The following is a 15,136-nucleotide window of genomic DNA, read 5'->3' as shown; positions in this document are numbered from 1 at the left end:
AATATGTAGAAAATATACCAGGGTTAAGGTGTCACAAAAATGGACTGTTAGGTCATTGCTAACATAATATGCTGAACCAGTATATATATTAAGTACACCATATGAGTAAGGAGTATTTTAGAGGAATTTTGATGTTTTGGATATGGGTTATTATTAGGTGGCTTCAGATCAATTGAAGCAGTACTTGTCTAATCAATTTCCCTCATCCTTTGTTTTTCTATTTCTTTCTCTCAGCCCTAATGTGGCCAGCAGTGTGGAGACTCTGGATGAAGCAACTGAAACAGAGTCGGTCATGTCGTTTAGGAGAGAAAGACCCAGACGCAGAGAGAGTTTAGAGCAGCACGGTCAGAACAATCTTTATGTGTTTGAATATTTGCATATTAGGAAAAGGATAAAGCAAAGCCAGGCAGTTGGTTGTTATGTCAAAATAAACTTCAACAGGGTGATCAGTTTTAGCAATAACCTTAGTCTGGTTGTAAATTCACCTTTTTGAGATCAAAATAGATTACTTACGCGATTCGTCTAGATCCGATGAGTTTTTGAAAATGGGGGGGGGATCTGCGAGGACAGAGTGAATCATGAGGTCATGAGGTCACAATGAATGAATTTTCACGCATTGTAGTTTAATATGAATCGTATTGAATCGTTGTGAATTTGCAAAAATCGTTCTTGAATCGAATAGAAATCCAGTGAATTCCCCCCCCCCAAAAAAAACTGTCATAACTAAAACTGTCAAGTACAACCCCCCCAATATTTATACCATAGTTAATGGATATATAGTCAGGATATTAATTAATTATATACATTGCGTGTTCAGAGCTTTTATACGCGCTACGTGAATGGACCAATTATTGGCGCAATATGACTGAAGTCCAGTTTATTGTGCATTCGTGGCGCGTGAATCACCGTACTGTGCGCGCATTAACCAGCACGCTCCAAGATTTGAGCGCGCTGTTCCTATTATGACACCGATGATAAAATGTTCGACCCATTTGACCCAAATTTAAAACGCTATAGAGAAAGTCAAACATGATCTAAAACAGCCACATAAACTTAAAAAGGCTGATGAAAATAGGAAAAATCATCATCTTGCAATAACATAAATTAGAAAACTTTTAAAACCATATGACCACCCATACTATAATTTCTCATATTTGAATGTATTTATGGTGGTAAATTTTGACTATCGTGTAGAATTTTTAATAGATCAAATGTTAAGGAAATATATTTTTTCAGTAGGCTATCTTTATATTACAACTGTGGCATGTTGTATCTATAGTTTCTAAATGTGTAGGTTAAGGTTGCTATTTTTTTTTAACAAATGCTATAGATAAATAAAAAAAAAAACGTCAACATTGCCATGGTAATGTGGAGTCATCAATGGTCTTACCTGTAATTATAGACTTTTCAAACGATTTCAAGAACAGTGGTACATTTTCATAAGGGCAAGTTCAAGTCTCAAATCGAATCGTTCTGAATTTGCAAAAATCATTCTTGAATCAAACTGAAAACCAGTGAATCGTGAATCGAATCGAGCTTTCTATCCAAAGATTAGAATCAAGAGTTTTAAAGTCTGGACCTTCATGAGTTATTGAGTGTGAAATGTGTTCTATTCTAATGATCATTAGGAAAAGCCTTCAGATATTAAGAAATCAGCCAAAAATCATTAAGAGCCTGGTGAACTGTTAAAGGTGCATTGTGTAATATTTAGGAGGATCTGTTGACAGAAATGCAATATCATATACAAAACTATGTTTTCAATGGTGTATAAAGACCTTACTTAATAAACCGTTATGTTCCCTTTCGTCAGCAGGGAACTCCGACGCCTCGTCGGGGGAGTTCCCCTGACGAATTAGGGAGCCAATTGCCTTCGAGAGAGTTAACAACGAGCCAATGAAAGAGAAACTGAATTGGCATGCAATATTTGCATTCCGCGGCCCGCCTACCAGCGCGGGTATAAAAGGCGGAAGTAAACATTGCGCAATGCTTATCGCCTCAAACAGGATTAACGCCCCGAACAGGATTCATCACTGAAGTTTGCTGCTGTTTCCTTCGCCTGAGAGTGTCAAAAAAGAAAGAAAAAAAAAGAGTTTGTTTCAACGAGTCCTCTTCAAGGAAAGAGTCCTCTCTCTGCCGGTGTTACAGCGCTCATCAGCGATCGGCGTTTCCTGCTGCCAGCCGCGCTTGTTTTGTGTAAACAAAAGCCGTTTTCACGGCTGGTATTGAGTGCCCACACGGGCTTGGAGTTTCCCCTTGTGTGGCCGCGGTGGGTCCCTGTGTGCTTCGGCACGTAAAAGAGAGGTTCTCTCTCTTTTCTAAAAGAGCTTTTACGGGCGACCTGCGCCTTTGTCTACGTGACAAAGATGTCATCTTGCCCGTGCGTTTCTGGATGCGGTAGACTTCTGTCGCAGGGTGATGGTCACAAATACTGTGTCTCGTGTTTGGGCTTAGCACACGCAGAGGCAGCATTTGTGAACGAGTCATGTTCTCATTGTGGGAACATGACTCTGGCGGCGCTCCGCTCAAGACTAAGATTCCTTCAGCAGAAAGTTGCTGAGGGTGTCCCTTCAGTCTACACCCGTTCTAGTTCGTCTGCTGGTTCAGTCCAGCGGGCGGCTACTTCGGCTGTGGCTGTTGGTGAGCGTATGAGGGCGCTGGTTCTCAGCGTCCCGCTCCGGTCCCATTCTTCCTGGAAGTGCATGAGGAGTTGACTTCGAAGTCATGGACGGCACCTCTGACTGCCAGACATAGACCATCTCATTCCTCCTCTCTCACCACCCTGGATGGTGGACCGGTGAAGGGATACGAGGGAATCCCCCCAGTGGAGCGATCGGTAGCGATGCAGTTGTGTCCGAAGGTCGCTTCCACTTGGCGGGGTGCCCCTTCACTCCCCTCCCGCGCCTGTAGATTCTCTTCCGGTCTGACCGCGAAGGCCTACACGGCGTGTGGAGAAGCCGCTTCCGCCCTGCATGCCATGGCGTTGCTTCAGGTTCACCAGGCCAAAGCACTTCATGACATGCAGCAGGGTGGTCCCGACCCAGGGGTGCTGCAGGAGCTGCGTGTGGCGACGGACTTTGCCCTACGGGCAACGAAAGTCACCGCACGTTCTCTGGGACAGGCGATGTCCACTTTGGTGGTCCAGGAGCACCACCTTTGGCTTACCCTCGCAGCTATGTGGGATTCAGAGAAAGCCAGGTGTCTGAATGCCCCTGTATCCCGAGTGGGCCTTTTCAGCGACGCGGTGGGGGACTTCGCCCAAGAGTTCTCCACCGCCCAGAAGCAGTCTGAGGTGCTTCGGCATGTCCTGCCCAGGAAGCGGACTGCTGCTGGTCCGTCTTCTGCGGCCAAGGAACCTCAGACTGCTCATCGCCGAGGGCGCCCTCCTGCGGCCCCCTCTGCTCCTCCTCCTGGGCAGCAGTCTAACCCCAGGAGGCGGGGTGCCGGTCGCAAGAGGGCTCCCCCGCCCGCTCAGCCGTCTTCGACCCCCAAGAACAACACCAGGGGGAAGAAGCGTTCCTGAGACGGGCGACCCGGAGGACCGAACAGCTGCTCTTCAGGAGGGGGCCTCTGCTCCTCTCCTTCCCCCGGGGGAGGGCCGGGTGGAGAATCCTGTGTTTGTTTTTTCTGTTCCGCCGCCGACCAGCCAGTCGGTGGTACCCAAAACTTCATTAAAAGAGCAGGCTGAGCAGGCCAGGCGACAGCCCACAGCAGAACACTCTCGGGTCTTCTCTGCCGTCTGTCCCTCGGTGGAAGCAGGTAGGTGTTGTTCAAGTACACACTCAGACCCCGCTCTCGGCCGGTACAATGCCTCCGGAGTCGTGTCCCTGCCTTCCGCCTCGCTGCCCCTCCGCGGGTATGCCGGCGGTGCGGGTGGGCTCGTTGCGGCAGTTTCACGGAGCCTGGCTAGCGCTCCTGAGGCCGTCGCACTGGCAATCTGGACATTCACTCGTGTGCGTCCAGTGGATGCTCCTGTCTTGCGGAAGGAGATCGACGCCCTGCTGGCAAGGACGCGATCGAGCCGGTCCCTCCAGCCGATATGAGGTCAGGGTTTTACAGTGTATTGAATCGGGCCCTGCACAAGCTCCCGTTCAAGATGCTCACGCAGAAACGCATTTTCGAGTGCATCCGTCCCCAGGATTGGTTTGCAGCGATCGACCTGAAGGACGCGTACTTTCATGTCTCGATTCTTCCCCGACACAGACCATTTCTTCGGTTTGCTTTCGAGGGTCAAGCAAACTCTCCCCTGTGCAGAGGATCTCTTATCTCGGTATGGAACTGGACGGGGCCCCAGCTGCATTGGCACATCAACTGCCTAGAGTTGCAAGCAGTACACCTAGCTTTGTGTCGCCTCAAGGGGTTTCTCAGACACAAACACGTACTGGTCCGTACGGACAGCACTGCGACCGTTGCGTACATCAACAGACAAGGTGGTCTACGCTCCCGTCGTATGTCGCGACTCGCCTCCCACCTCCTCCTGTGGAGTCAGAAGCATCTGAGGTCGCTTCGTGCTGTTCATGTCCCCGGGGAGCTCAATCGTGTGGCCGACGAGCTTTCACGTCGGTCCCCCCTTCCGGGAGAATGGCGACTCCATCCCCAGGTGGTCCAGCTGATTTGGCGAATCTTCGGAGCCGCACAGGTAGACCTGTTTGCCTCTCCGGACACGACCCATTGCCAGTGGTATTACTCCCTGACTGAGGGAACTCTCGGCACGGATGCCCTGGCACACAGCTGGCCCCGGGACCTACGCAAATATGCGTTTCCCCCAGTGAGCCTTCTTGCACAGACTCTGTGCAAGGTCAGGGAGGACGAGGAGCAGGTCCTTTTGGTGGCCCCGTATTGGCCAACCCGGACTTTGTTCCCAGAACTCATGCTCCTCGCGACAGCCCCTCCTTGGCCGATTCCTCTGAGGAGGGACCTCCTGTCTCAGAGAAGGGGCACCCTAGTGCACCCGCGTCCAGACCTTTGGAAACTCCATGTCTGGTCCCTGGACGGGACGCGGAGGTTCTAGATGGCCTGCCACAGGCAGTGGTAGATACCATCTCTTCAGCTAGAGCCCCCTCTACGAGGCGCCTCTATGCTCTGAAGTGGAACCTGTTCGTCGGCTGGTGTTCTTCCCACGGGGAGAACCCACGAACTTGCCCGATCAGAGTTGTGCTCTCCTTCCTACAAGAGGGCTTGGAGCGAAGGCTGTCTCCCTCCACCCTCAAAGTGTATGTTGCTGCAATATCCGCACATCACGATGTAGTTGATGATAAGTCCGTGGGGAAGCACGACCTGGTCATCAGATTCCTCAAGGGTGCTAGGAGGTTAAATCCACCTCGCGATTTGCACCCTGTACCCTCTTGGGACTTAACTTTAGTGCTTTGAGCGCTTCAAAGTCTTCCTTTTGAGCCTTTGCTGACAGTCAAGCTTAATATCCTGTCCATTAAGACAGCGCTCCTTTTAGCCATTGGCTTCTTTCAAGAGGGTGGGGGATCTGCAGGCTTTTTCGGTCGACGAATCGTGCCTAGAGTTCGGGCCTGGCCTTTCTCATGTTATATTGAGACCCCGGCTCGGATATGTGCCCAAGGTTCCTACCACTCCCTTCGCGGATCAGGTAGTGAACCTGCAAGCGCTGCCCCAGGAGGAGGCAGACCCAGCCCTAGCTTTTCTCTGTCCCGTCTGGGCCCTCCGGGTTTATATAGACAGAACGCAAAGCTTCAGGACCTCAGATCAGCTCTTTGTTTGTTATGGAGGCCAGCAGAAGGGGAAGGCTGTCTCCAAGCAGAGGTTAGCCCACTGGCTAGTGGATGCTATCACCAGGGCTTATGAGTCCCAGGGTGAGCCCTGCCCACCCAGGTTGCGGGCTCATTCCACTAGGAGTGTTGCCGCTTCTTGGGCTCTGGCACAAGGCGCCTCGCTAACAGACATTTGTAGAGCTGCGGGCTGGGCGACACCGAACACGTTCGCTAGGTTTTATAGCCTACGTGTGGAACCTGTTTCCTCCCGAGTACTTGCTACGGCCAGTAATTAGAGGGAATAGGTGTGTCGGCTTGCGACGCCATTCCGTGAGCGGATACGTGCGTCTTTTTGCTCCGTTGGTTACCCAACAAACGGCTAACCTCGTGAGTTCCTCCATCACCCCCTCCGGTGCCAGGCGTTGCGGACCGCCCGGCACCAGGTCTGCTACCTTCAGTAAGGAGTTGCTAGTAGACTGGGTGCCTTTTCCAGTGATCCCTGCGGCGACCCATGATTGCCACGTGCAGTTCAGCCGTGTCTTCCCCTTGACAGACTCATTCTGTCGTCCCTGTTGAGTACGCTCCTCACTCCTCCGGACTGGGACTACCTTCAAGGACTGCCATATGTTTCACTACCCTGCGTGGTAGTACATGTGTGTATTTGAGGGCCTTCCTCTAGGCTGCCTCAGCTTCCGCAGCGTTCCCCCCCATTATTATTTTCCTTGGGGACGGGCACGCTTTCCCAGTGTTATCCAATATCCACTGATTGGGTCTTGCGGAACAGCAGTGTGATTCCCTAGCTAGCTCCCGCAAAATTTCTGTGCAATGCAGTTTCTCTTTCATTGGCTCGTTGTTAACTCTCTCGAAGGCAATTGGCTCCCTAGCGTGATCCCAATTCGTCAGGGGAACTCCCCCGACGAGGCGTCTCCGTTCCCTGGACTCAGGGAACGAGGGTTACCATACGGAACCGAGACTTTTGTATTACCTTAGAATGAGCAAATTCTATCTACATACACCGCGGGTCCCCTTTGAAATGCACCGACATGATTACAGTAGCCCTAAACAGACAAACGCGTTTCGTCACTGTTGTTCTTCGTGCAAAGAAGCTAGCTAAAGTCAGTGAATAAAACACTGACACAGTGATGAACAAGTAACAATAATATTCGCAATAACATATCGTTTTACTGAATAATTAGGTAAACCTGATTTCTTAATTTATCTTTGTAAAGAAACCTCATTGCTTACCTGGCTACTCTCTGCTGTGTTAGACGACGACATCTCCTGTCGGCCACCGTAACCTCTGCTGGTTGCAATTCGCAACTTCACCACTAGATGCCGCTAGAAATTACACAGTGCACCTTTAAAGGGATATACTTTTTTTGGAAATAGGCTCATTTTACAACTCCCCCAGAGTTAAACAGTGGAGTTTTACTGTTTTCGAATCCATTCAGAAATTCATCGAATCCATTCATAATCAAGAAACTGTCCAGCAGGTCCAGCAGGCGTAATATGACGCAGCGCCTGAAAATAGTCGCCAGCTCGGTAACTTCCAACGTGACCGGGACTAAGTTTGTCTAACCTATTAGACCTATTTTCAGGCGCTGCTTCATATCATTACGCCTGCTGGACTCATGGTACGGCAGCAAAGTTTCTTGATTATTACACAGGAATGAGAGTATAATTCCTAGCCATATCAGCCTAGAAAATCGCAACTTTACATTTTCCGTCGGTCTTAGTACACGATGTAAGTACAGAAGAGTCAAGTTTTAAATAGGAAAAATATCGAAACTCATTCGTCATTTTTTTGAGAGAGATGCTAATGATCTTGTCCGATTCAATGATCTATGCTAAGCTATGCTAAAAGTGGTACTGCCAGACCCGGAGATCGGCTGAATGGATTCGAAAATGGTAAAACTCAACTGTTTAACTCTGGGGGAGTTGTAAAATGAGCCTATTTCCAAAAAAAGTGGAGTATCCCTTTAAGGAGTAGGAAATAAACAATTTCAATATGAAAATAAGAAAATGTTATGTAAGTTAGTCCCATGGCACTGTGTAGACAAGACAATTCTGTCATACTGATACGTTCCAGATGCTTAATAGAAAATACATTAAAAATCCTTTGTAAACAAGTAATAGTTAACTAGGCTATGACTTTATTGCAGTTATGTTATCAACCAACTTTGCATGTCTGGATGATATAAGATACCACAAAAGACTATTTTGCAAAAAATAAATAAATAAACAAACATATCTCACAAGGAAGCATGCCCTGAGACACCGTTAAAATGGTTTACACTTCAACCCCCCAGTGTTCAAACTAAAACTACGCCCTTGATGAAAGCATTCATTAGTTATGCAGAAATCGAGTTGCAATGACAAAATCGCTGCATTTATAAAATCGCTGCATTCACGCATGCATTCATGTCTGTGATCAGCTTCAATGCTTCAATGCAACCTTTCATGCCACAATCTAAATATAATGCCATAGATCTAAATATAATGCTATAATCAACACTTTTCAGTATTAGTTAACCTTGAAAGCTGTAATAGTAAAAACGTGCTAAAAGTTTTCGAGAGAGTTCCACATGTAATACTTAGTTATTTCATATGCAAAGATGTTAGCCAATCACAGCAGTGGGCGTTTACACTGAAGTCTTACAGCAGACACGCCCCTTAAAACCGAGCGTTCAAATCAGAGGGCTAAAATCAGAGTAGGAAAAATGCCTTTTATTTCTAAATTATGACAATTTTTTATGTAAAAATCATACTAACATTATAAGTGCACCACAGGAAACATTATAAAACAACAAAACAATTCATGACCCTTTAACACCCGCCAAATGTGGGTAAAAATGTGGAGGGTAACAATGTCAAATCACTAGGCTGTTTGGCGGGTTGTTTCACAAATTATGTTCACTCAATTTGTTGCCAAAGTTTATGTAATCTGCACAGATTTAGCACACAACTCCTCAGTCAGTATGAATATTAAATATAGCCGAATTGCGCAGCACCTGTGCATTTCTGGCTTACTTCAACATAACCGTCACTAAGCAACAAATAAAGGCGCGCTGGTTTGTTTGCTTTGAAAGGAATAGCGCAGACCCAAGAAACATAATAATGTGGGGTAACTAACCCTGTGTAAAAAGGACAGAACCACGAAGTAACGAAGAAGTACATGTGCCAATTCTTAGCAGACCCTGGCCAGATATAAATACTGATGTTATGGCAGTGATCAAAATGTGTAAATAACCTTTGACACTAATATTACGCTTCAAATAAAGATTGCATTTAAAGGCCAATTCACACCGCACCAACAGACACAGAAAGACGGCAACAGACACTTCGTCGGGTTTTGTCAGATCAGTGTCGGAGTTTGTATTCGCCAATTGAATGTACTGAATATCTAAGAAGTGACGTTCTGTAATCAGGTTACTGTCTGCGTTGGTTTGCATCTGTCTGTGCAGTGTGAATTGACCTTAATACACTGTTATGCAGTAGCTGGCGACCAGTGACCTTTAAAATGTATTTGATAGAGATTTGCTCAAAAACTCTGGACGAAACTAGTCTTCATTCATTAATTTCAAACGATTTTTTTACGTACTTTATTTAAAACAATAAATATTTTTTAATAGACTCACTTATAACATTTTAGAAATGTATAAATAGACTCATTTATAACATTAAATAGAACATTTTGGATGGGTGTCTCACATCTTTGTCCCCTTCTTCATCCCTGATGAGTTTGCATCCCTGAATATTCCCACTTATTATAAGGCTGAGTGTCCATTATTGTCCTTTAATGGATACATTATCTTTTCTTGTCCAACTTTACGCTCTAAATAAAAAAAATAAGATGTTGGACCGTCCATATCCCTTGACAAAAATCTGCTTCTCACAAGAGCCGTTTTTAAAGGGGTGGTTGAATATGATTTCACTTTTATAACTTTAGTTAGTGTGTAATGTTGCTGTTTGAGCATAAACAACATCTGCAAAGTAACGACGCTCAAAGCAAAAGGAGATATTTTCTTTTAAAGAAATCGCTTTTTAAGGACTACAACAAATGGCTGGTAAGGGACTACACCTCATTCCTCCCGGGTTAGTGACATCTTGAACCCTAAAATTTACATAAACCCTGCCCCCGGAACAGGATTTATAGATTATCAAGACATAATATGCTAATCAATGACTAGAAGATAACTACACATAAGCTACATAAATTCACCAACTAACCATTCAGAAATGTTTTTCTACATGTTGTCACTTCTTCTTGAGTCTCTCCATCTTTCTGACTTCGGTTTGAACATAAAAGGCTAAAAGTGTTTGAAATTTTCAGTGCATGTCTGTGTGAGGTAAAGAAGAAGAAACCTTTATTATTAAAGGTGTAAAAGGACACAAGTTGTTGTATCTCCGCCCCCTGTGCTGGGAGCAGTAGCTCATTTGCATTTAAAGGGACAGACCGGCGCCAGGTAATTTTTAACACATGTGCTGAGGGGGTGCTAGATCATTGACGGGAAGCTGCGCAATTATAAGCTATATATATATATATATATATATATATATATATATGTATGTATGTATGTATGTATGTATGTATGTATGTATGTGTGTGTGTGTGTGTGTGTGTGTGTGTGTGTGTGTGTGTGTGCATATATATATATATATATATATATATATATATATATAGAGAGAGAGAGAGAGAGAGAGAGAGAGAGAGAGAGAGAGAGAGAGGTATATACTATTAATACATGAGCAAAACTTGGCCACTAAATATTTAATATTCAATTATTTTAATGATCACAATTAAAGTTTTCATTTTATTAAATTGAACAAGCGCAACATTCAGCATTCAATCAAATATTCTAAAAGATTTATTATTAATAATAATGTTATTTCTACATAATATCTCGTTATTTTGACATATGTGTGCGTGCAACAAGCAAGATGTGCATTTGTAAATCCGGTGACGCGTGCATTGATTTTTATTAATAAACTAGTGTTTTCTGTGTCAGTGTCGGCTGCAAAGATGAAGTTGACGATCGCCATCTCCGTAGTGAACGCGCCTATAGAGAGAAATGCATGTAATGGATTACATAATCAGAGAGTAGCCTATTTCTTTTCGTTTTGAATAATTTTGTTTAAAGACATTTCAAGCTTTGTGTATTTGATGTATTTATCATGTCTGTGAGGCATATGAGTTTTGGTTAAGTTAGGATGAGATGCGCTCCAGTTAACGTACAGTGCAAGTGACCGCGTCGACGCCTCCATGTCATGATTATATTGTCTGCTATATTTATTAAATCCAGGCAATTGGTTGATGAAAAATTGATTAAAATTAAGATACAATTTATCCAAAACGAAATTCACTTTAAAGAAAGGTTTTCTACAAAACAAAACTTAATGAAGTGGTCAAAATTATGTCTGACCCACTCCATGTCTCCCTATATATTGCACATCCTATCTTACTCGTGCTGTTCACTTTTCATAATCAACATAGATGGAAAAAAATAACATTATAATATTTTAACAAATATGAAACTAAATGCGCTTTTTTAATTAATGGCTACAACAGTCTAGGCCTACAGACTCTCTATTTGTACAAATTGCTGCACATTAATTCTGAATTTTGCACACACAAGTTGAAAGGCATTTGTTCAAATCAAGTTCACGGATAATTGTGCGTGCATTTATTAATCATTATGATACTAAAATCATAACAAAGTAGGCTATGCTATGTACAAAAAATCAGATATATGAACACAACGTTTAATTACACGTTAAGCATTTTCCTCCCATAGAAAACCATTATAAGAACGCTTAATGTGGCTTAATGCAGATTAGAATGTCCCCTTATTATGTCGAAATAACATATATTATGTCGAAATAACGACTTCTTATATCGAAATAACGAGATATTATGTTAAAATAACGACTTAATATCTCAAAATATCAAAAGTTTTCTTTTTCTTTTTTTCTTCAAAATGCGGTTCAGGGCTTCCATAGAATACAGCCTGAATATAATTGCTTCCAGAAATTATTTTTGGGGGTGCTATCGGGGTGCTTTGGTCTTTCTTGGGGGTGCTGAAGCACCTGCTAGCCCCTCCCTAGCGCCGCCCATGGGACAGACACAAAAACTGTGCGTTTTTGCTCACCCTCAAAAAGTGACTACTTTAACATGCTATATACAAATATCTGTGGGGTATTTTGAGCTAAAACTTCACATACAATCTGGGGACATCAAATACTTATTTTACATCTTGTGAAAAGGGCATTATACCACCCCTTTAACTTTTACTTTAAAACTGAACACAGTTCTTGTTTCAAATCAGTCCACTTTTTTTGCAAATTGATAGAATTGGTAGCAACCATCTTTTCCTCAATGGCATTAATTTATTTTTCAATCCACTCTAATATTTTCATACACATTGTAGAATGAGAAACATATTGTTGTCAGAAACCTTTAATATGTATCCTCCCAATCTCTCACCACTGGATAATGTTCTCAAATCTTTTTTTCTTTTTTCCATGTTTTCCAAAAACTTTTATCATTCAAGAGTACCATGTGTCTGTGCTTGTTTGGAATTTTAGTTTGTGTTTTGATTGGTTCCTGTTTTCTTTTGTTCTTTTCCCACCACTCCTTTGTTTCTATGGTTACTGTCATTTAGTTCAGCTGTATCACCTGTGTTTAGTTAATCATCATCATCTGTATCACCTGTGTTCCATTAATCAGTGTCATCTGTTTGTATTTAAGTTCCGTCTGTTTAGTCAGTCTTTGTCCGATCTCCGTTACTTTTAGTGTATGTTACCTGTTCCCTTTCAGTCGAGAACGTCAGACGTAGTCGACTGAATGGGATCACGCTAGGGAGCCTGTTCTCTTTGAGCATGTTAGAACGAGCCAATGCAATTGGCGTGCGTGATTCGCATAACACACTCAACCCCCGCGGCGCGGGTATAAATACGGAAGTGGATGCACACACTAGTTGCTTTTTGCTTCGGAGCCGTTCGTATGGTGTCTCTGAAGAGTATTGTTGTATTCAAAACGAGTGAGTGTGTTGGTGTTCTTTTGGAAAAGACTCTCCCAGTGTTGGTGATTTCTACAGCGCAGTGCAGCGGTGGTTGCGAGCTTTGAGCTCTCAACTGCTATTATAACAGCAACAAATTTCTCTGTTTGTGTGTTGTCGGTTGGTTGAGGGCGGAAAAGTGAGTGCTTCACTGGTTTCAGTTAGCTGAAATAAGTGTTGCTGCGGTCATTCCCTGTGTGCTCCGGCACTGGTGACGGGTCCCATTTTCTAACAAAGCAACACGGGTGTGAGTGCGTCTTTTTCAAGATGCCATTCCATCCGTGCTTTTCTTGGTGCGGTAAGGCTCTGTCCCCCTCTGGCGGTCACGAGAGTTGCATCACGTGTCTGGGCTTACAGCACGCTTAGGCAGCTTTGGTGGATGACTCATGTTCTCATTGCGGGAACATGACCATCTCGCCATTGAGGTCGAGACTCGCCTTGGCTCGCGAAGGTGCAGTCCCCATCCCCAGGCACTGCTCTAGCCTTTCTTCTGGGTTACCTTCCTAGAGGAAGCCTCGAGTGCCGTCTGGGCTAGGTGACCTGAGGATTACGGTAAGGGGTAATCCGCCTGGCAAAGCCCCGTGGATCCCTCCCTCCTCTCTCACGCCACAGCCGGTGGAGCTCCCCGATGAGCTCGCTGGTCCCTCCGTGGTGGACCGACCAGCCGTCTCTTTCGGGGCCCCTCCAGAGGACAGGATATCTATCGTAGCATCGGAGGGGGAGCTGGGTTCTGGAGATGACGAGTCGGCTGTGCTGCCTTCCTCTGGGAGACCAGCTTTGCCCGAGCCGGATCCAGAGATGACAGCTATGCTGAAAAAGGCCGCCAAGGCGGAAGGGCTCGAATGGAACGAACCACCATGTCCCGACCTGTCTCGGTTGGATGATTGGTTTCTCGGAGCGGGCCGGTCTGGTTCTCAGCCTGCCACTCCGGTGCCATTCTTTCCTGAAGTGCATGAGGAGTTTACAAAGGCATGGATGGCACCTTTCTCTGCCAGAAACCGCCTGAGTAGCTCCTCCCCCCTCACTACCCTTGATGGAGGGTCCACCAGGCCCAGGCACTTATGAACATGCACGAGGGTAGCCCAGACCGGAGCTCATGGGTGAGCTCCGCACTGCAACTGACCTTGCCCTCCGTGGTACGAAGGTTGCAGCTCACACGTTTGGTCTGGCGATGTCCACCCTTGTGGTCCAGGAGCGCCATCTCTGGCTCAACCTGGCAGATATGAGAGAAGTGGACAAGGTTCGATTCCTGGACTCTCCCATTTCTCAGGTTGGGTTATTTGGCGATGCGGTGGAGAGCTTCGCCCAGCAGTTCTCTGCCACCCAGAAGCAGACGGAGGCTATCCGGCACATCCTGCCCTGACGACCTGCTGCTGCCTCCACCTGGTCGTCGGCGGCAGATCCTCTGCCTGCTTGTCGCCGAGGGCGCCCGTCTGCAGCCGCCTCCGCTCCCGCTGGACCACCGCAGCAGCCTCCACCCAGGTCTCAGCGTGGAGCCTGCCACAGAAGGGGCGCCCCATCCGCTCCAAGCGCTGCCAAGCCAGGTGGCAAGCGACAGTGGAAACGCTGACCTGAGTGGACTGCCCAGGGATGGAGAATTGCTCTATGAGATGGTCACCGATCCACTTCCTTCACCCGGTGGAGGGCTCAGCTCCCCCTCCGATGTTTATTGTTTTATGTGTGTGTATCTGTTCCACCGCTGGCTCCCTTAAAAGTGGTGCCAGTGGTACCCACATATTCCAAGAAAGAGCAATTTCTCTGTTCCTGGGCCCCAAGAGGGCTGGTCTGATGGCGTGTGACCCTGTAAAGACTTACACCCTTCAGCCCCTTCTTGTTCGCCAGCTGGCAGCTGGGTGCGGTTCGAGGACACGGTCATCCGCCTTCTCACGCATCCCCTGCCACCTAGTGGATTCAGGTAAGTGTTGCACTGCACACCCAGATCCCGCTTTGGGCCGTCTGCGGGCCTCTCGAGCCAGATCCCTGTCCTCCACCTCGCTGCCCCACCTCGGGTACGTCTGTGGTCCCTGGCCCCGGTCCGGTTCCATGGAAGTTTAAAATACTTTCAACCGATGCCCAGCCTGGCCCCAATCGGCACCTTCAGACTCGGCTTACGATTCATTTCGCTCAGCTTCCGCCCAGGCTCAGTGATATTCGTCATACCTAGGTGTTGAGCAGAGATGCTCCTAAAGAATTAGTGAGATTCATCACACCTAGGTGTTGAGCAGAGCTCCTGTCCTGTGTGTATGTACACCACAGTCCTACTGACGAAGGACGCAAGCTAGCCGTTCCCTCCAGCCGATATGAAGACTGGCTTCCAAGAGCCCGTACTTCACTGTACCCTTAATGTGGTGGGTTACGACC

General features: G+C 46.1%; 1 protein-coding gene across 1 annotated transcript in view; it reads left to right on the top strand.

Annotated features, from left to right (window-relative positions):
- The window catches only part of LOC308691630 (segment polarity protein dishevelled homolog DVL-2-like), a 352,473-nt gene that overhangs the window by 32,595 nt on the left and 304,742 nt on the right, over positions 1-15,136 (top strand). Inside the window, exon 4 of the mRNA XM_081367040.1 lies at positions 235-344. Coding sequence (XP_081223166.1) covers positions 235-344 — 110 coding nt within the window. The remainder of the gene's footprint in view (positions 1-234; positions 345-15,136) is intronic.

The sequence above is a fragment of the Scardinius erythrophthalmus genome (genome assembly GCF_964197995.2).
Source record: "Scardinius erythrophthalmus genome assembly, chromosome: 5".
In the NCBI taxonomy this organism is placed as follows: domain Eukaryota; kingdom Metazoa; phylum Chordata; class Actinopteri; order Cypriniformes; family Leuciscidae; genus Scardinius; species Scardinius erythrophthalmus.
The sequence above is the reverse complement of the archived record's forward strand: the minus strand, read 5'-3'. Positions and strand labels throughout refer to the sequence as shown.